A 26,221-nucleotide genomic window follows, 5' to 3' on the forward strand; every position below is an offset into this window, starting at 1 on the left:
ATGGAGTTAAAGACCCTTCTTCTGGTAACGCTATTGTGTTCATTGAGCCTGGGCATTCTACAATTGAATACTGTTGATAGCAACTACGCCGATAAAAGAGTGCATGTAGCTACAAAATGCCGCAGTAGGCCTAAGGGATTCTGCATGGCCCGTATTCCCTATTATAGCAACTCCTTGGCCACATTTAATGTGACATTACTATCTTGTGGCGATGTTGATCCAAACCCAGGCCCGGACAATCAACATCCTGATCAATGTGATGACCGTTTTCGGCAATCAAACCATACATGCTCATACAACAAAACTCAACTTATGGCCATTGGAACCACTTGTTCCAGGCTCCCCGTTCCTCGACGCACTTGGTACACTATAAGAAACCTTGGGATGAACTCAAAGCACCCAACACATAGAGGGACCCGGGCTGGATGTCGCAAGGCCAAACATCGGTCAGCTTGTAAAACCAATACCCTCCATTCACCTGCAAGAAATTTGCTTGATTTACGCCTTTGGAATGCACGATCGATTCGTAACAAAACTCTCTCGTTCTCCGACTATGTACTAGAACATGACATTGACATAATGGCAGTAACTGAAACTTGGCTCACTGATGAGAGCTCGGTTATCATCGGTGAACTCACTCCGCCAGGTTACTCATTCCTGAATGTGCCTCGAATAGTCAGCTCCACTATCCAAACCCTCAACTATGGAGGGATCAGCTTACTTTATAAACTTCCACTTGGCATGTTCTTTCAGCATTCAGGCCACACTACCACAACGTTTGAACATGCGTATTTCACTAATATGAAACGTGAGATAAACACTGTAGTCATCTACAGACCACCTCCCTCGCCGATGAACGGGTTTACCACATTGCAGTTCCTGAGAGAATTTGACGGTTTTATCAGCGTTCTAGCCCTGAACTCACACAGACTCCTGATTGTTGGTGATTTCAATCTGCACATTGATGCGCCTTCGCGCTCTGATGTTTGTCAATTCATGTCGTCCGTGTCGGCGGTTGGCTTCAAACAATTTGTGTCAAGTCCAACACACAGGAGTGGTCATATCTTGGACTTGGTCCTCAGCCGCCAGGACGATAACCTAGTTCAGTCCTGTAGCGTTAATGAGAACTTGTTATCAGATCACCATGTGTGCTGCAATCTTCAAATTTCTAAACCTACGTACCCCGATACTGTCCGCACTATGCGGAACTTTCGTAACATTGATGTACCCTCGTTCACCAAGGATATTGCTGATGCCATTGAACCATGCTTTCATTCATCAAACTTGAATCAGCTGATCTCTCAATTCGGCACATCTGTCACAGGAGTGCTTGATCGACACGCCCCCCTTCAGACCCGTCACCGCAAAGTCAGATTGCGGCAGCCATGGTACAATGCGGATATTCATGCAGCCCGCAAAATGAGGCGTTGGAGTGAACGGATGTGGCGAAAAAGCCATCTTGAATCGCACTTCGCAGTCTTTATGGATTGGCGGAAACACGTCAATTGCCTCATTGAAGCAGCAAAACGAGCGTATTTCGCCAAAGAACTAAAAAACGCTGACACTAAGAGCATGTTTCGAACAGTTGGCACCCTACTCAACAAGGACAGCAAACCCCGCCCTTCATCTGACTCAAGTCAGTCATTGGCTAATGACTTCATCAACTTCTTCACAGACAAAATATCTACAATTCGCAACAACCTGGAGAGTGAGGCTGGCCCAGTCCTACATATGCGAAACACAGGGGTGATACCAGCTTTGGACTTTGAGATCGCATCCTGTGAAAAGATTAGTCAAATTATCAGCTCTTTAGCCAATAAATCATGCAGTCTCGACGTTATTCCAACCTGGTTTCTAAAGGCTAACACTGATTCATTTCTTCCGATTATTACCCATATAGTCAACACATCGATTTCTACAGGTTCCTTTCCAGATTCGCTGAAACATGCTATTGTCACTCCAATCCTCAAAAAGCCGTCGTTTGACATCAACGAACTTGCCAACTATCGTCCGGTGTCGAACTTACCTTTTCTTTCGAAGGTCATTGAAAAGGTTATCGCTTCTCGCATTACGACACATGGATGATCACAATCTATGGGAACCGCAACAATCTGCATATAGATCTGGACACAGCACTGAAACTGCACTGCTCTCAATCAAAAATGATATCATGCTAATGATTGGTGACACCAAAGGCGTGTTTCTTGTCCTTCTTGATTTAAGTGCCCCCTTTGACACTGTGGACCACCAGATCCTTCTACGGATGCTCAGTAATTCCATTGGCCTGACAGGAAAGGCACTATCTTGGTTCCGAAGTTATGTTAAGAACAGATCTTGTAGCGTGTGTATTGACGGCACGTTTTCCCACCAAAAACACTGGACTATGGGGTACCACAAGGCTCGGTATTAGGTCCGTTGGCATTCACCATCTATATAAAGCCGATTGGAGACATCATTCGTGAACATGGTCTTAGTTTCCATATATATGCGGACGACACTCAAATCTACTGCAGCTTCAACCCCAAGGATCCGGAAACGATCAAATCTGCTCTTAGTAGACTGTCAACCTGCATTCAAGACTTGAAAGTATGGATGACACAAAACATGCTCAAATTGAACGATTCAAAGACTGAATTTCTGGTAGCGGCCTCAACACACACACTCCGCAATTTACCTCCCATTACTCTGAAAATAGGGGACAATATCATCACGCCATCGCAATCCGTCCGTAATCTTGGATTTCATTTTGATTCAACAATGTCAATGTCAACTCACGTTCTCAACCTCAACCGCAGTATCCACTTTCAACTTCGCAACATCTCACGAATTCGCCGGTTCCTGGATTTTGAAACTTGTCACCACGTAATCCGTGCATTAGTTCTGTCCCGTCTGGATTATGGTAACTCTCTACTATATGGTATCGCTGAGTTAGGTCTGGATAAACTTCAACGACTACAAAACCATGCTGAACGCCTTTTATTTACCGCTGGCAGGCGTGAATCGGCTTCTCCACTACTTAACCAACTTCACTGGCTTCCCATCCGGCAAAGAATTGAATTCAAGATAGCCCTCCTCATCTTCAAATGTCTCCATCACACAGCTCCTCAGTACCTTAACCGCCTCATCCAGCTCAACGTATGTGGACGACCTGGCCTTCGTTCCAGTAACGATGGTACACTATTGTCGGTGCAGAGATCCAAGAACACCTCCACTGACCGTGCCTTCGTTATTGCCGGCCCTAAGCTCTGGAACACCATACCCTCAAGCATCAGATCACAGGAACTATTTCATTACTCAGAAAACACTTAAAAGCTCACCTGTTTCCAATTTCATGTTAATATGTCTGTTTTCATTATCCTGTGTTGCTTTAGCGCCATGATCTAGATGGAATGGCGCTTTATAAATCCTGTTATTATTGCGGAACGCCACTCCGCGCCGTAAATCATTGTCCGGGAATCAACGCTTAAGTAATGCATGCAAGGTGCCCCGTGTACAAAACGCATGGCAGTCTATCTGCTGCATTTTGTCAACTGTCATTCCTGGGACAATTTTATTCAGGTTTCTTAACATCGTTGTCAAAACATCACTATATCTGGAGGAAACAAATCCAAGTTCCTTGCTCTACGGCTGAATATTTGTGTAAAAAAACCCGATTCATTCAGGTGACTTCGTCACCTAATTCAATTTTCCAACGACCTGCATGGATTTTTTTTCAACAACTGCCAAAGAAACTGGGTTTCTCCTACCTTATTTTCCATTCGACTAAAAGAGAAAACTTGAAAATACTTCTGTGTCCACACTGATAGTAACACCAGCATGGCTGAGCCACTCCACAAAATCTGAAATCTTTAAACTGCACTTCGGCACGGTTGGGCCGTGATTCAGCACGGCCTTTAGGGCTGGCAGTTAAACTTCTGAGTTAAACTTCTGATATATTCTCTTCCGCCCTCAACGTCGCTAGGGGTGCAAATAGGATTGGTATCCTCATTTTTAAAAGTTGTAACGCTAGTGTTTGCAATATCTGTCAATCTTTTCAGGCGTCAGGAATATTAATAAGGTTGCTATCCATTGTGGTGTGCAGTAATAATTTGCAGAATAGCCTCCTTCACGAGTTATTAATTAATAAATATCACCCTTTTTGCCGGCTTCCATTGGTCGATAACGAGACCCACGCGAAGTCACGTTGAGTGACGCTAATGAATATACTAATAATGCGCTTCGTCACCGTTTCCCCCAAATTAGCCAACCTGAAAACCATGCACGTGACTTGATTTGGTCGGCAAAAAATCCTCGTCGAAATTGACCTTTGAGATAGTTCAAGGTGTAACACAAGCGTTTGCAACAACAGATCCAGCTGAAATTCGGGAATGTACTTCGATGGTATAAGTGTTGAACTACTCGTGGAATAACATTTTGAGGGGATTCCTAGCAATTGAGATAAATACATAGATTTGGGGACATTTTCGAACGATTTCTTCCCGACATTAAGGTCAACTTCACCAGTAACAAGAGGTGACATTTCGGCATCGATGACGGCGATTTTAACATTCCAATTTACGTTTTCAATCAACGTTATAATTTAACATTTCAATAATACTGAGCTTATTTTCTGAGAAACACAACGTTCAAAAGGCCATTTTTCGGGGGGATGCATGAGTTTCACTTCTCTGTTATAGCGTCCAAGGACGTAATCGGATTAACTTTGTTTAACAACGGCGACGCTTAGGCCTTCGCAACCACACGGCTGTAATCATTATCTACCCATCGATAAACTATATTTCACATTTACTTTGATCCAAGGCTCTGGAGGATTTTATTAAGGGAAGTTAATCTCAAAACCATTATGTTAACAATTTACATATGACAGTTATGGTCATTGACTATACTTGGTTGCAGAAACAAGTCCCCCCCTCCAGTTGCGAAATATATTTTTCCCAAACGAGATCGGACAATATCAAAAGAGGGTGCTCTCCCTACGTTATGCATTATTCATGATGTCCAGGGCTTCAGAGATTAAGTTATGTAACAAGGAATAATGGTGTTTAAATCAACGCTGATTGGCAGCTGATTCGTGAACTGGGTGGAAGTAGTCTTGACTTCCTATCAGGTGAACCGAGTTCGAATCCCAGTGAGCGTTTTGCACTTCTTCTCATTGTAACTTTTACATAACTAAAGTGAGGAAGGAACATTTCACAAAAGATGTAAAGCCTATCATTGGTTTGTATGGAGAACAAGGCATTAGATATGCATGTAACGTACCAATCAGAAGATGGGAAACGGATGTCGTTTGGGGGAATAAAAATCGCCCATCGGTTAGTTTGCATTGGCAAAGACTATCGTCTTGGTGTGTGTCCTTGTGCGTCTTCTCAACGCTGGGCGTGTCATGAGACAACGGTGTGGCTGGTACCCTGATGCTTGTTGAAGGATATAAATCCTGGTACTCAACATGACTCACCCACCCACCTTCCCTGGATGATGCTGGATGTTGGTGACTTGGTTGATCCAGTACCGTAAGCACGTTATTTGCCCGAAGGCTGCATTATAATCGTTGTGGGCACTGACTGGGCGTTGTCTTATTCCTACTGGTCCTTTATAAGGTAGATATGGTCGGCCAAATATAGTTTAATTTGCTTGTTTTCTAAATAATCTGTCTCCTGTTTGCTAAATTTTTCCTCTATAGAAATTTGCTGAGTGTTTTTCTTTATTTTCTCTTTGCTTTAGAGATATCATTACTTTCGTGTTTCGCAAAAAAATTGAAGTTGCTTCCTAACCTAGTATTCTTGGTTTAAACTTTAAATTGGTTTTAGTGTTTCTAACAATTAACATGTATGTAATAATTGTAATCAATCTAACTGCTTTGCATGTAACTTTTAATGTCATCTACTTGTAGAATGAAAGTACGTTACTGGTGAGATAATTCAAGAAAACTCAATAAGGCAAAATAATCTAGATCAAAATTTGATCTGAATAAGTTGTTGTTAATTGTCTCAGTAAAACCCTATAGATTTAACTGAGATTATTGCTAAGACAATTAAAGATACAAATTCAGAAAAACAAGACAAAAAATGTAATTCAATTTGTGTAATGGAGAATAAGAGTCTCCATCATAATAAGTATACATCATATATAAGAATATGCTTTCAAAATCACCACCACATATATGATGCTCTCCGCATATCGACATCTAAACTTAACTCCCGTTCGTGTCTGTTATTTTTTAATGTTTAAACTGGATCAAGTGAGGTTGATTGGATTTGCTTGAGCCCCTGAGAGAGAGAGTGTTGCCAAAGACTTGCATTTTCCTTAATTATATGTGTGTTAATGTGAAAAGCATAGATTGGTTGTTTCTTACAATGCTCGTTATCTTAGGCGGCAATTTATCGTGTGAGTACATATGTAATATTTTGCAATAACCCCAACCAGAGCAAAAAGAAAAAGAAAAACCCACTACCATTTGCATTTTAAAAAGCGAGCCAAAATAAACGGAAATGTACAATACGCCAATGTTCAAGAAAAAGTCAGTTCATTGTTATTAATATTTTAATAACAAACAAACCACCACCACTTTAATTTTAATGCGAGCGAATGCAAACATAACCAGTAGACCTTTCGGGTATCACGAAGTCAGTTTGGTCCGGATTCGCTTCTGGTGTTTTCTTTAGCAGTGTTTGCGTACTTCTCTATTGCTGCATCCCCCGTGGCAGCATTCCTCGTTAAGGCCTCGCTTTGAAATGCCACGATTGGCCAAGAAACCGTTAGCCTCGTCTGATTCCACAAATGCTGAGTGGGACAATGAAAAGATAACACAAATAATTGTTTTCTTATTTCAACTACAATTGTTATCGTGTTTTCGCAGCAAAATCTTTTCGCCATTGACGCAGTTTGAAATGTCCACCAAGTGTCCTATTTCAAAGGGCACAATTCACAACAAAACTTCCACACTGAATTTTGATAAACAAATACAAAGCATATTTATTGGTATCGAACCTGGAAGTGTAAACCTCATATCACAGGTTCAATAATTATTGGTATGGCCCAGAAAGTGCACACACACACACAAAACAACAAAAAAAGAAAGGCAAACGGAGTTAGGTACAATTAATTTCGTTCACCAGCTGTACAGAATCTTATTTTGGCCACCTTTGCATAATTATGAAAGTTTTGAAACCTCTGCAGGCTTGTGACCAGGTGATGTCTGAAATTGTTGTGTTATTATTTTTGTATTGATTATATTACATATGAGGGATATAATTACGACTTGACCTAACTGAAAAGGATCAAGGACTTATTTGATGGAGTTTCTTTTTATTTTGTTTGTGCTTGATTAGGAGATTATGATTAGAATACCTGAGGGGGCCTCATTAGCAGCTAGATGATGCAGGTGTACATGTACATGGTGGCAAATCCGTGCATACTTCTGAAGAAGTCTATGGCCACAGTAATGCGGTAAGCGCGTCTCCCTGTACAAAAGCAAAGATAATCAATTAAACATAATTGCAGGACTGGTGTCACCGTCAGACTTCAAATTGGTTGCTTCTCTAATCCATTTTGTTTGTATTAAAGCGAGAACCAGTCAAAACGACAGTGACCCGGATTAACCTCGCCTGTGGAACCAGCTACCAATACACATTAGGACATCTGATTCCATTCTCTCCTTCAAAGCATCCATCAAAACACATCTAATGACTCTGGCGTTTGCTTAATTCAGTCCGTTTATTGTTATCCTGAGCTAGGTGCATTCTGATCACATGAGCGGCGTGGGCGTCGGTGTGCATTCGCCAAATATTTATGTATACATCTGAATTGGAGATGCCTGGCGATGTAGGCCGACATTCATGTTCTTCACATGGGAGGATACACCTAGGCACCAGCTGCATTTCTGCATATCTGTTGTTTATTTTATTATTTGTAATTTGTACTTTTTTTCTCTCTCTCTGTTGGTATAATGTTTATTTTCTGAGTAAATTGGATTAATTGTGTTTATAGCGCCTTGAGCGCTTTAATAGGTGGATATATGCGCTTTATAAATTTTCATTATTATTATTATCGTGTTTTTTTTCTGAATGAATCCAGTTTTACATCAATCCACGGAATGCCATTTGAATATATTGAGCTGCGTGAAAACCACAGATCACACACAGGCATTCAGCTACCAAAATAATGTGTCTAACGTTTGTCAAGACTGAAACACTATTTTTATTGTCCAATTTTGCATTTTGAATATGAGGAAACATTTTTCTAAAATAACGATGGTGGTCCAATATGTTTCGTCAAAAACCTGTTTGATAGAAACAATCGAAGTTAATTCCCGATGCCAAAACGGTTTTTTTTTCTTCTAAAGCTCAAGTTGAAACACTTGTACCAGAATGTAATTGTTTTTGGCTCTTCATGTTGGAAATTTGCAACTGTAATTATGTGTTTCCCTTTCTTTTTACCATTGAGGAAAGTGAAAAACACAATCAAGTGCATCCTTGGTTCTTTCCTGGATTAAATATCTATTTTTAATTTCCGTAGTAATTTAAAATTTGGTGTGGACTATTTTTCATTTCTAATACATTGTCAAATGAACGCCATGAGGAGTTAAAACGAAGAAATGTTACGGGTACTTTCATTATGTTGGCGGATACAGAGTGGGGAGGGGGCAGGGCGGAGTCGGGAGGGTGCAAAGTTACATTTCTGCGCAACCAATTTAGTCAGTGCGCCCTCTGTCGAAGCATTTTTGGCAACTATGTCGCACGCTATATACCGATTTTGCGTTACTTCAGTCCACATTTTGACAATACCGTTGTAAACATTGTCGTTAGCTATTGCATGAAACAATACTTGTAAAGAATCAAGTTAATGTGAAAAGTATATTAAAGAGCCATTTCATGTAAATACTTCATACATGGGTTAAAAAAAATGGATTTTGTAAATACTTTGTGGGATGAAAGGACTAGGGGAGTAGGTAACCAAAACAGACTCTTCAAATGCATGTTAGGTCCGTTGCCATGGTAAAGGGCCAGTGTGTTGTTTGGCCATTTGGGGCCAATTTGGGGGCTGCAAAAAAATCAGTTTTCGCGTTTTTTTCTCGAAGGCCATCCTGCCAAATTGTACAGAAATGTCACCAAAGAAGCCTGTATAATGGATACAAAGAAGTCGAAAAAAACTGCGTATTTTGTTTAGTCAACCCAAAGCATTTATGAAATATGTAAAATATACATTCTTGTATAGAAATACCTCAACGGCATGCTCTCAGCAGTTTGTGTACAGGTCACAGACAATTAAGATATGGAACAATCATGGAAACGTGTGCACAGCGGCTGCCTAAATAGAAACAAGTAAAGTCAGGATTAATGCGTGCCAGTAAAAATAAGATGTTGCCGATTGAGGTTACTGCAGAGTTTTATCACCAATATAATTATAAACTAACTACTATTTAGTTATAGGTCTACACGCATACAAACAATGTTTACACGCATGAACTAGGCATAGTGGCTTCATCAAAGTGCAACTCGAAAGATAGCGGCGTTGTAATTGCTGGAGTAATACACAAATATGAATAATGTTTTGTTTACTTGTCTATAATTTTGATTAAATCTGTTCCTTGCTGCATGATTAAACAGACGGTGTATAATCTTACTCTATTGCCTGGACATAAACAACTGATAAATGTTACGCATATTCCACAACTTCGATGACAAAACACTTTCTTTCAAACCATTTTTCACAGCTGTTGTAAACCTACATACTGTTTTCCAGTAAGGAATGTACGAAAGACACTGGTGGTGAATCCATGCAAGGTCTATTAATCATCGGCATTGCAAGCATTAATATCCCATTCACGCTGACTTAATTGGTTGCGCAGAAAATTAACTTCGCCTGGGTGCAAATCCATGTCAAATGTTGAAAATATAAGTAAACGTGTATAACGTGTAATAACATAGACCCATTGGATGCTATATGAGGCCTATATAGTACGGCAGATAGTTGATTGAATTTTGCCTTTGATGATACATGTACAAGCATGGAATTTGGCACATAGTCGGAGTATGTGATGAGAAAGATATTTGGCTATAGGGCCATCGCAGATTTGTCCTTTGAAAAAATATAGGTAGAATAACAAGCAATGGTAAACATTTTGAAATTTTGAAAATTGCTTGTTATTCTACCAATAGTTTTATAAAGGACAAATCTGCGATGGCCCTATAGCCAAATATCTTTCTCATCACATACTCTGACTTTGTGCCAAATTCCTTGCTTGTATAATCCAAGGCACAATTCCTTTACCTATCTGCCGTCCTATATAGGCCTTCCTACATAGCATCCAATAGGTTTTTTTTTATTACACGTCATACACGCTTAACTATATTTTCAACATTTGACAAATGCCATGCTTGTATCATCAGAGGCACAATTCTTCCAAATATTTCCCTTATCTGCCCCACTAATACATGGGCAGTAAGATCCCCTTTACACAGGGCTGCGACCTGGGGCCTCCCTTGTGCGACCATAAAACTGGCCAGGTCGCCGTTGCAGGCTCAAAGGAGGCCGAATGGTTGCCTGTGTCGTTCAAAGGTGGTACACAGGATGTTAAGACATCGCCATGGACGCCATGGTCGCCGTGATTTTTTTAAATGTTCAAAACAGTCGCACAAAGGTCGCCGAGGAGATTGGTTGCTCAACTGTTTTGATGTCGATTCATACATCTTTTTAAAAAGGATAATTCGATTATCAGTGCTCTTTTCAATCACTTAACCTAATTGTTTAGTATTTGAATTACTTGTCCTTGTCTCCTTGTTGTGTGTGTGCCTGTAAAGTAAAGTATGCCTGATTATGTTGACCCAAATAATCCTTTCCATTTATTAAATAATTCACAATACTACTCTAGTTAACAGTTCTCGGGGACCTATAAAAATATTGATGGATTTTCTCTACTTCATATCAATATTAGGAGTATTCAAATACATTTCGATCAACTTAAACTGTTGTTGCTTACATTGAAATATAACTTCTTGGTCATTGCATTATCTGAAACCTGGCTGAAAACAATCCCCATAATTATTATTTTTACCAGGGTATAAACTCATTGTTAATTACAGACAGGGAAAAATGGGTGAAGGCGTAGCTCTGTATATTTCATGTGACCTCGATTTTAAAACTAGACAGGATCTTACCCATTCTGAAGATGTTTTAGAATCTCTTTTTGTTGAAATTTCGTTTCCCAAAACTAAGGATATTATAACAGGCGTCTTATATAAACCTTCAATTGTCAATGTACTTTATTTTTTACCACCTTTTCAAAATTTGTTTTGTAGAATGACATCTTCCAACAAAAATTGTAGAATTTCTGTGGATTTTAATATTAATTCACTCAATCATACAGCCCCCAGCACACAGGCTTTTATTGATCTCATTACTTCTTATTCTTTTTTACCATTAATTGATAAGCCCACTAGAATAACCGATTCTTCTGCTACGCTAATTGATAATTTTTTTTACGAATGTGTTACCATCTCCCAACTCAGGCAAAATTTTGTTTGATATTTCAATCATTTACCAATTTTTATGATAAGGTCCTCTCATCAATCTAGTACTTCCTCTAATCATTGTAACTATGTTGGTTCCCGTTAATTCACTCAGATATCCAGAGGCTTAAAGAAGATCTGCATACAACCGACTGGTCTAACATTACTACCTGTGATAATCCCGATCATGCATTTAATTTATTTATTGACAATTTCAATGATAAATTTGATAAAAATATTCCACCTAACTTACATAAGCCCACATCAAAGTCCAATTCTAACCAAACTGCCCCGTGGATTACTAAACGTCTTCTTAAATCAATTAACGAGAAAAATAAATTATATCGTCATTACATTGCTAATCCGACAAACATTACTTTAATTTTACCCGGAATTTTGATGTTCATTCCCATTATACTCGTCAAGTCTTTCATCTTCAATTGACTCGCACATCTTTAGCCAAAAAAAACTATTAGATATGAGGGACCCCGGCTGTGGAACTCATTTACCGAGAACCTGAAAACATTTTAACATTTGTCTACTTTCAAAGGGAAATATAAATATTTATATCATTATTATTATGATCCCGTGTAAGCCATTACCTTCGAGATTGCTCATGCTACGAATCTGATCCTGCTTGTTAACTGGCATGTAAAGTTTGTGTATTGTCCTTGTCTATTGTCTGTTCTGTGTTTTATGTATCAAAAGCAACTTTAAATGTGTAGACTGGGGCCTACGATTACAAGCTTAGCTTCTTAGTAGGTTCCTCTACAGTCTCACTATCTGTTTATATAGTACCTTTTTTGCATTAATTACGATCATTAAAAATGTGGCACTGTGGAAAATAAATGAACAATGAACAATGAAAGGTGGCTCAAATGAGGCAGAAAGGAGGCACAAGCATTGCCGTGGTTGCAGAATGGATGCACAATGGTCGTCCAATCGTCGTCACGTTAAATAGATCCGTTCTGTTGCAAATGTTACCGTCAATCTGGGCAATGCTTCTGCCTCCTTTGGCCGACCAATAGCGTGCATTGAACGATGACTTGTGGCAACCAAGGCAACCCTTGAGCCACCATGACCATAGGTTGCACAGGGGAAGCACAGGCGAGGCAGGCAAGTGGCTCAGTGGACGCACAGGTCGCTCGTAGCTAGCTTGACATGAACATGTCCGAAACCTGCAGTTTTGGTGGTTCAAGGGAGGCACAAGGATTGCGGCTGGAGCAGTTGCATAGAAACAGGATTTTCTGGGTTAAGGCGACCATTGAGCGTCGTGGTCATTTTTGGGGTCGCTCATTGGTGGTACAGAGATCGCAGCCCTGTGTATAGTGCTCTATGTGCCCGACTCAACAGATAAATGCCGAACTTGCTCCAAATCGTTCAGTGACTGGTACTGCTGCAGCTTTACATGTACTTTGGGGACTTTCCAACGTGCAGTCGAGTCCGGCAAACCGACCACGATATATAACAAGCTTGATCTACGGGCTAGCAAATGTTTTAACTAACAACGGTACTGAACGAAGTGAACACAAACTTATCGATCGAGCTGTAAAAGCTACATATTGCCGGTCTCGACCCGAGACCAGCCAAAATATCGAGACCAAAGGGGACCGAGACCGAGACCAAGACCGAGACCACAGCTTCCGAGACCGAGACCGAGACCGAGACCAGCAAGAAGTGGTCTCGAGACCGGTCTCGAGACCGAGACCGGTCTCGAGACCTACAACACTGGTATAGGCGGCCTTGTACACTGATCAGTATACTCACATACAAAACAATGTATACACGCACGAACTAGGAATACTAGCTTCGTCAAAGTGCAACTCGAAATATAGCGGGGTTGTAATAGAGCTGGAGTAATACACAAATATGAATAATGTTTTGTTTACTTTTCTCAAATTTTGATTAAACCTGTTCTTTGCTGCATGATTCAATAGACGATTTATAATTGACTCTGTTGCCAGACATAAACAACTTATAAATAGTACACATATTTCACAACTTCGATGACAAAACACTTTCTTTCAAACCATTTCCCCCCACCTTTTGTAAACCTACATACTGTTTTCCAGTAAAGGAATGTACGAAAGACACTGGTGAATCCATATAAGGTCTATTAATCATCGGCAATGCAAGCGTTATCCCTTTCACGCCAACTAAATTGGTTGCCCAGAAAATGTAACCTCGCCCCCTCCCCACTCCACCCGCCCCTTCACACGCTATATCCGCCAACGTAATGAAAGTACCCGCAACATTACTTCGTTTTAACTCCTCATGGCGTTCATTTGAAAATTCATTAGAAATAAAAACTAGTCCACATCAAATTTTAAATTACTACGGACATATAAAATATATTATTTAGCCAGGAAACAACCAAGGATTTTCTTCAATGGTAAAAAGAAAGGGAAACACATAATTGCAGTTGCAAATTTCCAACATGAAGAGCCCAAAACAATTACATTTTGGTACAAGTGTTTCAACTTGAGCTTTAGAAGATGTTTTGTTTGGAATCGGGAATTCACTTCGATTTGTTCTATTTAACAGGTTCTCGACGAAACAAATTGGACCACTGGGTATGGGCATGATCGCTGATAATGCGACCAGGCAACAAGGCCCCAAACCCATATTAAACCTGACGTTTAAGAAGTGCTACATCGCACTATTACTTTCTTACTCACAAAAATACGTGTATGCCGTTATTTGGCCACATCGTTATGTATAGCCGAACACGCTTTCTACATGGAAACATGCACAGCGCGTCGGGGAAGAAACATACAGAGGAGAAAACGCGAAATTACTGGTCGCGGTGTGTTGACGCGAATGGGTATGGGCATGATCGCTGATAATGCGACCAGGTAACAAGGTCCCAAACCCATATTAAACCTGACGTTTAAAAAGTGCTACATCGCACTATTACTTTCTTACTCACAAAAATACGTGTATGCCGTTATTTGGCCACATCGTTATGTATATAAAGCCTAACACGCTTTCTACATGGAAACATGCACAGCGCGTCGGGGAAGAAACATACAGAGGAGAAAACGCGAAATTACTGGTCGCGGTGTGTTGACGCGAATGGGTATGGGCATGATCGCTGATAATGCGACCAGGTAACAAGGCCCCAAACCCATATTAAACCTGACGTTTAAAAAGTGCTACATCGCACTATTACTTTTTACTCACAAAAATACGTGTATGCCGTTATTTGGCCACATTGTTATGTATATAAAGCCTAACACGCTTTCTACATGGAAACATGCACAGCGCGTCGGGGAAGAAACATACAGAGGAGAAAACGCGAAATTACTGGTCGCGGTGTGTTGACGCGAATGGGGAAGGAAGGTAGTCCATATCAGACAACACGTCGCGACCAGTCATTGCGCTCCTTTTCCTAAAAAAAAATAATTACCATGGCTTTATTACACCTCACACACATTATTAATAATAATATCATTGTAAGCATCGTGATTGAGTTTACTTAAAAGGGCGTTCTTTTATGCCGATTATTATTATTTGTTTCCTAGTACAGAGCACAAAATGTGCTATGTATCCCTGCACGCGCGACGTAAGTATTATGTATCGCTAAACAGCCGAGACAGTACATGTATATACCTAGATTGGCTACTTTGGTCTCCTAACTAGGCAACGTACAGCGACCGCCGCTCAGATTGCTGCTGGTCCCACACTTACGTAAGCCCTAACAACAAATTGTTATACCCGGCCTGGGGGCATATCCACGGACTTATGAAAATATAAGTAAATCTGTATAACCTGTAATAAAAAAAAATAATATTGGATTATATGTATGTAGGCCTATACACGGACACCTATACACGGAGTATACACACACCCAAGTGTGTATGCCTGCAACTGGGGACGCCCTATTTTCCCTCTTTTGTTTGTACTAACTTCTTTAGAGAGACCCACCATATGTTTTGTACATATCGCCAAATGGGGACCTTCATGAATTGGGGACCCTGTTGTCCTCTTTTATTCAACGTCCCCTAGTGAATGCAGAAACAAACTCGTTACAAAACCATGCATATCGCAAAATGAATATTTTTGAACTGTACAAATACCCTATAGGAATCTTTATGTTTAAATTCGAAGGTAAACTACTACCTACAAATATCAGGTCCATGTTGGTGAGGAGTCTAGATGTCCATTTACATAACACAAAATCAGCCAAAAAAAAATTCACATTGGCAAAGCTAGGACCGCATCATTCATGAAAACAGTTAGACACCAAGGCCCCCTTCTCTGGAATCAGATTACCCCTATACCCTTCTTTCGGACTGTGCATAAATTCAAAAGATATCTAAAGCTATTTACTTAATTCCAGTATTATATAAGACGTGCACCCATAATTCACATTTGTATAAGTCACATTCCTTCATAATCAAATGTTATATTGTAAATCAGTACATGTATATTTCAATTTCCTTCAGTTTTTCTACTATTATGTCAAGTAATTAATTAATTAATTTATTTATTGACCACTGATTTAGATCATAACTTAAATTGTTGTTTATTTCATAAGTTATTCACAAACGGGACCAGGCTCCGTATAAGCTTAGGCTTTTTTTCCTGGTTCCCCCATCTGTCACCATTTATGTTTTAATTGATCAAAGTGTTGTTCAAGTATTAGAATTCTATTAAGTTTAGTTATTGTTGTAGTAAATAAACTGTTGCATTAGCATTATATTAATTTGTGACAAAAATGAAAATAAACCAATACGCATTTTAATGGCTTCATCAACTTAGTGCAACTTTAGATAGCGGGGTTTGCATAGAGCTGGAGCAATACAGGAATATGAATAACGTTTTCTTTACTTTTCTCAAATTTTGAATAAATATGTTCTTTGCTGCATGATTATATAGACGATTTATAATTTACTCGGTTGCCAGACATAAACAACTTATAAATAGTACACATATTTCACAACACCGATGACAAAACACTTTCTTTCAAACCATTTTCCCCCACCTGTTATAAACCTACATAATGTTTTCCAGTAAGGAATGTACGAATGACACTGGTGAATCCATGCAAGGTATATTAATCATCGGCAATGCAAGCATTATCCCACTCACGCTGACAAAATTGATTGCCCAAAAAAGTAGCTCCGCCCCCTCCCCACTCCGCTCGCCCCTTCACACGCTATATCCGCCAACGTATTGAAAGGACCCGCAACATTGCTTCGTTTGAACTCCTCATGGCGTTCATTTGAAAATTAGAAATGAAAACTAGTCCACATCAAATTTTAAATTACTACGGAAATTTAAAATATATCATTAATCCAGGAAACAACCAAGGATGCACTTCACTTTGTTTTGCACTTTCTTCAATGGTAAAAAGAAAGGGAAACACATAATTGCAGTTGCAAATTTCCAACATGAAGAGCCAAAAACAATTACGTTCTGGTACAAGTGTTTCAACTTGAGCTTTAGAAGGAAAAAAAACGTTTTGGCATCGGGAATTAACTTCGATTGTTTCTATCAAACAGGTTCTCGACGAAACATATTGGACCACCATCGTTATTTTAGAAAAAGGTTTCCTCATATTCAAAATGCAAAATTGGACAATAAAAATAGTGTTTCAGTCTTGACAAAAGTTAGACGCATTATTTTGGTAGCTGAATGCCTGTGTGTGATCTGTGATTCTCACTCAGCTCAATATCTTCAAATGGCATTCCGTATATTGATGTAAAACTGGATTCATTCAGAAAAAAACACGATACTAATAATAATGAAAATTTATAAAGCGCTTATATCCACCTATCGGGAATTTACTTCGATTTGTTCTATCTAACAGGTTCTCGACGAAACAAATTGGACCACTGGGTATGGGCATGATCGCTGATAATGTGACCAGGTAACAAGGCCCCAAACCCATATTAAACCTGACGTTTAAGAAGTGCTACATCGCACTATTACTTTCTAATAGTAACACAAATACGTGTATGCTGTTATTTGGCCACATTGTAATGTATAGCCGAACACGCTTTCTTCATAAAAAAACATGCGCAACGCGAAATTACTGGTCGCGGTGTGTTGACGCGAATGGGGAAGGAAGGTAGTCCATATCAGACAGCACGTCGCGACCAGTCATTGCGCTCCTTTTCCTAAAAAAAAATATAAAAAAAATATTACCATGGCTTTATTATACCTCACACACATTATTTGTTTCCTAGTGCAGGCCTATATATGCTTCGTATCCCTGCACGCGCGACGTAAGTATTATGTATCGCTAAACAGCCGAGGCAGTACATGTATATACCTAGATTGGCTACTTTGGTCTCCTAACTAAGCAACCTACAGCGACCGCCGCTCAGATCCCACACTCACGTAAGCCCTAACAACAAACTGTTATACCCGGCCTGGGGGCATATCCACGGAATTATGAAAATATAGGTAAACGTGTATAACCTGTAATAATAAAAAAATTGGAATATATGTATGTAGGCCGATACACGGACACCTATACACGGAGTATACACATGCCTGCAATAGGGGACCCCCTATTGTCCCTCGTTTGTTTGTACTAAACTTTTAGGAAGACCTACCATATGTGTTGTACATATCGCCGGATGGGGACCTTCAGGAATTGGGGACCCTATTGTCCTCTTTTGTTCAACGTCCCCTTTTGAATGCAGAAACAAACTCATTCAAAACAATGCATATACGCATTTTACTGGCTTCATCAAAGTGCAGCTTTAGATAACGGGGTTTGCATAGAGCTGGAGCAATACACGAATATGAATAATGTTTACTTTTCTCAAATGTTGATCAAATATGTTCCTTACTGCATGATTAAACAGACGGTGTATAATCTTACTCTATTGCCTGGACATAAATAGCTAATAGATGTTACACATATTTCACAACCACGATGACAAAACACATTCTTTCAAACCATTTTCCAAGCTGTTGTAAACCTACATACTGTTTACCAGTAAAGGTATATTAATCATCTGCAATGCAAGCATTATCCCACTCACGCTGACAAAATTGATTGCCCAGAAAAGTAACTTTGCCCCTCCCCACTCCGCTCGCCCCTTCACGCGCTACATCCGCCAACGTATTGAAAGAACCCGCAACATTACTTCGTTTGAACTCCTCATGGCGTTCATTTGACAATTTATTAGAAATGAAAAATAGTCCACACCAAATTTTTATAATTACTACGGAAATTTAAAATGTATATTTAATCCAGGATAGAACCAAGGATGCACTTAACGGATTTTTTTTGCACTTTCCTCAATGGTAAAAAGAAAGGGAAACACATGATTACAGTGGCACTTTTCCAAAATGAAGAGCCAAAAAAACAAAAAAAACAATTACATTCTGGTACAAGTGTTTCAACTTGAGCTTTAGAAGATGTTTTGTTTGGCAGGGGGAATTAACTTCAAATGATTCTATCGAACAGGTTCTCGACGAAACATTGTGGACCGAAATTGCTTATATGAGGTGGAGTTTCTGAGTTTTCTCTATTAGAGGCTTGGCTTTGGGTGTCGTTGCTGCTGTTCCGTCGCTACACCAGTTCCTACCAATTTCCACGAAGACTCTGTTATCGCCATCATGAACCGATTCATAGCTTTGCTGCTGATCTGCGCTTTTGCAGTTGCCATTGCAGGTGAGTTACCTCGTACCTCTTCCGAGCCTTTCGTGTGATCAGCAAAACGAGTTTTTAAGTAGCACGACTCATGGTTTTGCTGCTGCTCTGCGCCCGTGTAGTTGCTATCGAAGGTGATTTACTTCTTTTAAGCGCTTCTGCTGGCATTTGTTTCGTTGTTATACTGTCGGTATATCTCCTGTAAAATAGTTCCCCCTAAAATATATTTGATGAAAGAGGTTTTTTTTTTTATTACAATCCAATATATTTTGTTTGGGACATATGATTTCAGACTAAACACTCCCAACATGTCGCATCTATGGTGGCTTTAAAGGGACATTGCACATATATATTGACGCCAATATTGACGCCAATATTCACGACATGGCACCCATGTTGCAAATATTTGCGCCAATATTTACGCCAATATTCACGACATGGACCCAAGTCGCAAATATTGACACCAATATTGACGCCAATATTCACGACATGGCCTCTATGTCGCAAATATTGACGCCAATATTCACGCCAATATTCACGACACGGCCTCCATGTCGCAAATATTGACGCCAATATTGACGCCAATATTCACGACATGGACCCAAGTCGCAAATATTGACGCCAATATTGACGCAAATATTCACGACAGGCCTAAGTCGCAAACCCACTCATGCGTGAATATTGAAAGGATTGAAGCTTTTTCAAACAAATATGTACTATTTTTTGTTCAAATTTGCTGTTCTCATCAAATCAAATTTACAACAATTTTTGCAGAATTCTGCCAGAAATCTGCCCAAGAAATCCATTCTGTCAATTAAACTTTCTGTCAAACTCTGGTTTTTTTTACAAAAATTATGTCAAAGTTAGCCGAAAATCGGCTAAAACGGTCACCTTGCGTCCAATGTACATGTACATTCATGGCTCGCGCTGCGCCTCACGACGAACGTTCAGCCAGAGATAGGTGTGTCTGGGTGCCAGACTGTGTGGGTAACGGACACCCCAAGTTGCTGTGAAAAAAAAATCACTCATGAGTGCGTTTACAACTTGGGCCTGTCGTGAATTTTGGCGTCAATATTGGCGTCAATATTTGCGACATGGAGGCTATGTCGTGAATATTGGCGTCAATATTTGCGACATGGAGACCATGTCGTGAAAATTGGCGTCAATATTGGCGTCAATATTTGCGACTTGGAGACCATGTCGTGAATATTGGCGTCAATATTGGCGTCAATATTTGCAACATGGAGGCTATATCGGGGGGTTGGGGAGGGGCAACAGGCCATGCCCCCTCCCCTCCCCTCCCCCCCCCCAAAAAAAAACCCACATTTTTTTATTTGAAGCAACTTCGCAGTTAAGGCAGGCACTGTGTACACCATCATTCTGTTCCCTAAAAAAATGGTTAAAGTGGTCAGAAATTGCCTCAGGTCGCACCAAGCGTCACGGAGCATCTACAATCCAACAATTTTCGGCTCCTTCAGCGGGCCCCGAATCCCAAACCGTAGTTTTTACCTAATATTTGGGGGACCAAATTTTGTTTGCCCCCCCCCCAAAAAAATGTGTTCTGGATCTGCCCTTGAATTTACAGCATGTCTATACAAATATAGGAAATGTTATCATGTAACTCTTCTGATCAAGAGAAAAAAAAAGTTTCCTATCATTTCACAATATCACAATTAAATTCCATTGTATGTTCTTTGTTTATTGTTCTGCCTCTGATTTGTTTCTCGCCACTGATTCAACAAGGCGGACCATCCTTTTAAGGTGTCTGCATGTCATCAAAAGTACTTCTAACATTTACATACTTTAAACATCCACGGATTCTGTTTCAGATTTAACTATTTAAAACAATGAACATATTGCATCTGTTTTTCCGGTTAAAAAGTCTTAACTTTAAGACTTTTCGTTAAAAATTCGGCGTCGCTAAAGATCACTACTGCATTGTTCCGTGTTTTGAAACTATTGAAAGTGTTTTTCAAATTATTCGCTGTTAGCTGTTTACCCTAAATGGTTCTCTGCTGTCCAAGCATTGTATTGAAACATCGTCGGTTTCACTTTCACTCAGCTTTTATGTTAACCCTCAATCATTGTGTTGAGATGGAGTTTAAGTTTAAACATGGAGTGTCCTATCTGTTGACACCACGTGATCGTGTTTTCTTTTCATTGTTTCTCAGAACCCGCTGATTTCAACAAGGACGACAAAATTGATGATTTGGACATCGAAGACGATGGACAATTGTAAGCCACATTGTGTATTGTATCAAATCCCTTTTAAATTAATCTGAAATGTTGCAATGTAAATGATTATCAGTAGGTGTTTCATTTCCTCCCCCCCCCCCAACAAAACCCCCATTTAAATGCAGGCCATGTTGCGTGATTTGATCCAGTAGATTTTTTTTTGAGACAACTCTCATGAAGGCTAATTCAAAAACACGCATACAACATATGCGGCCCGCTCCATTTAATGATAACAACATAAGGAAAAAGTACATATTATTGACTAGGAGCTTTGAAATTTCACGTAATTTGCTAGTCCAGGGTCTAGACGTTGTTATTGTTTAATACGCGATAACCCGATGCCGGGATCACCGGCCGACGCGAGAGGGCGCTATTAAGCCCAAGCAATATCATCCACGAACCCGTCAGAAGAACAATTCCTATTGGTTGTGTAAGGCGCACGCACCTGTTTGGCCTTATATATGCAGCGCGCGCGCAATTCAAACATTCATAGTAGTTCCGAAGCAAACTCTCAAATTTATTCCAGTGGTTTAAAAGATGCAGCAAGACTTGTGTGCAATTTCACTGGTCAGCTCTTCTGTGGTGTGTAGTGAGATTTTAGGAAATGTTGTTTACGTTGTTCTGTCGGGTCGTTGGTGATATTGGTTGGTCGTGATAGCGCCCTCTCGCGGCAGCGGGTTATCGCGTATCAAACATTAACAACGACTAGCCCCTAGACTAGTAATAAGCGTACTCTCTTCACAAGTTATTTCTTTTTTAATTAAATGTCACAAAAATCAGCTGTTCACCAATGATCATTTACCATTCAAATATAACAAAAAGGGAGTTTTCCTGCCTTAATGAATAAATGAAAACTTGCATATGAAAACCAGACAAAAATCACCATCGTTATTTCAGAAAAAGGTTTCCTCATATTCAAAATGCAAAATTGGAAAATAAAAATAGTGTTTCAGTCTTGACAAAAGTTAGACGCATTTCTTTGGTAGCTGAATGCCTGTGTGTGATCTGTGGTTTTCACGCAGCTCAGTATCTTCAAATGACATTCCGTGGATTGATGTAAAACTGGATTCATTCAGAAAAAAAATATGATAATAATAATAATGAAAATGTATAAAGCGCACCTATTAAGCCTATTAAAGTTATTGTCCATCATTTGTAATTTGTGCATTTTGTTCGTTTGAAGCAACAATAGTTCTCAAAATCTAAAGAAGGGTACTAAACAACTAACCTGATAAAGTTTCAGCTCAGCTTCAGCTGTATATTCTGAGAAAAACAGCATTCTAGGATCTCAATTTCAAATCAAAACTTGCTGAATCATGTTTTGAATTGCGCCTAAATTCAGCGTCCGAGACACGTTCTCACGGAGCTGAATGCAGCTACGCGATGTCGCGCACTGATCTGACGAATTATAGCAACCGGGAGTGCGTGTGCGTCGTGCCAATGCTTCAGCGCGCTTCGCCGAATAACAAAACGAACTACTAATTTAAATTTTCCTATGGTGCGTCTTAAGAAGCACCGTTGGAAAGGCCTTCTTTCGTTGATTACTTCAAAATGACAGCTTGCCAGAGAGAATAATTTCACAGGGAGTTTAGTCCCCTTACTATCTTTCAACCAAGTATGTTTTTCAACAATAATTACGCCAGCTACTTTTTGGATAGCTGCAAATGATGACCTATAGCTTTAAATCTATTAAGGCGTTCAAGGCGCTATAAATGCATTTAATCCAATTTACTCAGAAAATAAACATTATACCAATAGAGAGAGAGAAAAAGGTACAAATTACAAATAAACAACAGATATGCAGAAATGCAGCTGGTGTCTAGGTGCATTCCTCCCATGTGAAGAACATGAATGTCGGCCTACATCGCCAGGCATCTCCAATTCAGATGAATTCATAAATTTTTTGGCAAATGCACACCGACGCCCACGCCGCTCATGTGATCAGATTGCACCTAGCTCAGGATAACAATAAACGGACTGAATTAAGCAAAAGCCAGAGTCATTAGATGTGTTTTGAGCGATGCTTTGAAGGAGAGAATGGAATCAGATGTCGTAATGTGTATTGGTAGCTGGTTCCACAGGCGAGGTTAATCCGGGTCACTGTCGTTTTGACTGGACCTCGCTTTAATAAAAAAAAAAAAATGGATGAGAGAAGCAACCAATTTGAAATCTGACGGTGACACCAGTCATGCAATTATGTTTAATTGATTATCTTTGCTTTTGTACAGGGAGACGCGCAAACCGCATTACTGTGGCCATAGACTTCTTCGGAAGTATGCAAAGATTTGCCACCATGTAACCTTACACCGGCGCCCGCACCATCTCGCTGCTAATGAGGCCCCATCAGGTATTCTAATCATAATCTCCAAATCAAGAACAGACAAAACAAATAGAAACTCTATTAAATAAGTCCTTCATCCTTTTCAGTAAGGTCAAGTCGTTATTATATCCCTCATATGTAATATAATCAATACAAAAAAATAACACAACAATTTCTGACATCACCTGGTCACAAGTCTGCAGAGGTTCCAAAACTTTCATAATTATGCAAAGGTGACCAAAATAAAAATCTGCACAGCTGGTGAACAAAAAATTAATTGTACTAACTCCGTTTGCCTTTCTGCTTCTTCGTGTGCATTTTCTGGGCCATACCAATAATTATTGAACCTGTGATATGAGGTTTACACTTTAGGTTCGCTACCAATAATTATGCTCAGCATTCTTTTATCAAAATTCAGTGTGTAAGTTTAGCTGTGAACTTTGCCTTTGATATAGGACACTTGATGGACATTTCATGGAGATTTTGCTGAGCAAACTCGTTAACAATTGAAGTTGAAATGTTAACGTTCACATAAAAATAAGAAAACAATATTTATAAAGCGCACGTATCCACCAGGACTTGTGCTCAAGGCGCTACATCATTACCCCTGCTCGTTGGGCCCATGAAACATTCCAAAGACCATCATAGCTCCCTGGGGAGTATGCTCGATGCAGCCTGTTAGGCGCAAGGAAGATTAATCAACCACAATAACCATCTCTGCCCTCACAGGTACCCATTTACTCCTGGGTGGAGAGAAGCAATGAGTGACAAAGTACCTTGCCCAAGGGCATACGCACCATGACCCAGGCAGGACTCGAACCAACAACCTGCAGAATTACCCGCATACCACATATTCAATGCCCTTAACCACGAGGCCACAGTTATTTGTGTAATCTTTTTTTTTTTGGCCCCACCAGCATTTGTGGAATCAGACGAGGCTAACAGCTTCTTGGACAATCGTGGCATTTCAAAGCGAGGCCTTCACGAGGAATGCTGCCACGAGGGATGCAGCAATAGAGAAGTACGCAAACACTGCTAAAGAAAACACCAGAAGTGGATCCGGACCAAACTGACTTCGTGATACCCGAAAAGTGTACTGGTTATGTTTGCATTCGCTCGCATTAAAATTAAATTGGTGGTGGCTTGTTTTTTTATTACAATTTTAATAACTATGAACTGACTTTTTCTTGAGGATTGGCGTATTCTACATTGCCGTTTATTTTGGCTCACGTTTTAATATCCAAATGGTGTTTTTTTGTTCTTTTTGGTCTGGTTGGGGTTATTACAAAATATTACATACGTACTCACACGACAAATTGCCGCCTAAGAAAACAAGCATTGTAAGAAACAAACAATCTATGCTTTACACATTAATTAAAAAAAAATATTAAAGACAATGCAAGTCTTTGGCAAGACTCTCTCTCATGGGTTCAAGCAAATCCAAGCATCATCACTTGATACAGTTTTAACATAAACAAAACTAGAGAGGAACGGGAGTTAAGTTTAGATGTCAATATACGGAGAGCATCATTATGTGGTGACAATTTTGAAAGCATATTCGTATATACCAAGTATGATGGATATCAACATTGTAGTCAGACTCTTATTCTTCATAACACAAATTGAATTATAATTGTTCTTGTTTTTTTTCCTTTAATTGGCTTGGCAATAACCTCAGTTCACTCTATTGGGTTTTACTGAAACAATTCTTGTTCACAACAACTTATTCAGATCAAACTGATCGAGATTATTTTTTCCCTATCTGGTTTTCTTGATTTATCTCACCAGTAACGTGCTTTAATTCTACAAGTAGATGACATTAAAAGTTACATGCAAAGCAGTTAGATTGAGTGAGTGTTTTCTGAATGTCTTGTAGTTGTAAATGTTTATAACTCCGTTAAAGACGAGCGGCTTTTGTCCCGTCTAAGGAGCACAACACAACCAAAAAAAATAAAACAGGAACTATGAAGCAGCAAAAACAAAGCCAACAGCAAGTCAATCAAAAACCATTAAATAAATACAATTATTACATGCATGCTATTTATTGGAAACACTTAAACCAATTTAAAGTTTAAAGCAAGAATACCAGGTTAGCAAGCAATCTAAAACTTTTTGCGAAACACCAAAGTAATAATATCTTTAAAGCAAAGAGAAAATAAAGAAAAACACTCAGCAAATTTCTACGGAGGAAACTTAAGCAAACAGGACACGGATCATTTAGAAAAGAAGCAAATTCAATTATATTTGGCCGACCATATCTACCATAAAGGACCAGTAGGAATAAGACAACACCCAGTCAGTGCGCACAACGATTACAATGCAGCCATCGGGCAAATAACGTGCTTACGGTACTGGATCAACCAAGTCACCAACATCCAGCATCATCCAGGGAAGGTAAGGGAGTCATGTTGAGTACCAGGATTTTTTTTTTCTAGCCCGAGTCTTTGGAGGATTTTTTTTTTTTTAAGGGAAATAAAGTCCGAATTTCATAACGTTCAAAATGACTTTTTTTCCTAATCTTATATTTTCTTCTCATGTTTTTAT

The 26,221-nt window shown here is 39.5% G+C and overlaps 2 protein-coding genes across 2 annotated transcripts; both read left to right on the forward strand.

Moving 5' to 3' along the window:
- The first annotated feature begins 579 nt into the window (after positions 1 to 579).
- LOC119742706 lies at positions 580 to 2,085 on the forward strand. Its single transcript, XM_038218873.1, has one exon. The coding sequence runs from the start codon at positions 580 to 582 to the stop codon at positions 2,083 to 2,085; it is 1,506 nt and encodes a 501-aa protein (XP_038074801.1).
- A 16,878-nt stretch (positions 2,086 to 18,963) lies between these two features.
- Positions 18,964 to 25,517, forward strand: LOC119742541. Its single transcript, XM_038218554.1, has 4 exons — positions 18,964 to 19,143; positions 21,294 to 21,357; positions 23,586 to 23,704; positions 24,595 to 25,517. Exons 1-4 carry the CDS (start codon positions 19,089 to 19,091, stop codon positions 24,714 to 24,716), a joined length of 360 nt encoding a protein of 119 aa, XP_038074482.1. The 5' UTR covers positions 18,964 to 19,088; the 3' UTR covers positions 24,717 to 25,517.
- Positions 25,518 to 26,221: the final 704 nt, after the last annotated feature.

The sequence above is a fragment of the Patiria miniata genome, unplaced genomic scaffold (genome assembly GCF_015706575.1).
Source record: "Patiria miniata isolate m_02_andy unplaced genomic scaffold, ASM1570657v1 HiC_scaffold_6, whole genome shotgun sequence".
In the NCBI taxonomy this organism is placed as follows: domain Eukaryota; kingdom Metazoa; phylum Echinodermata; class Asteroidea; order Valvatida; family Asterinidae; genus Patiria; species Patiria miniata.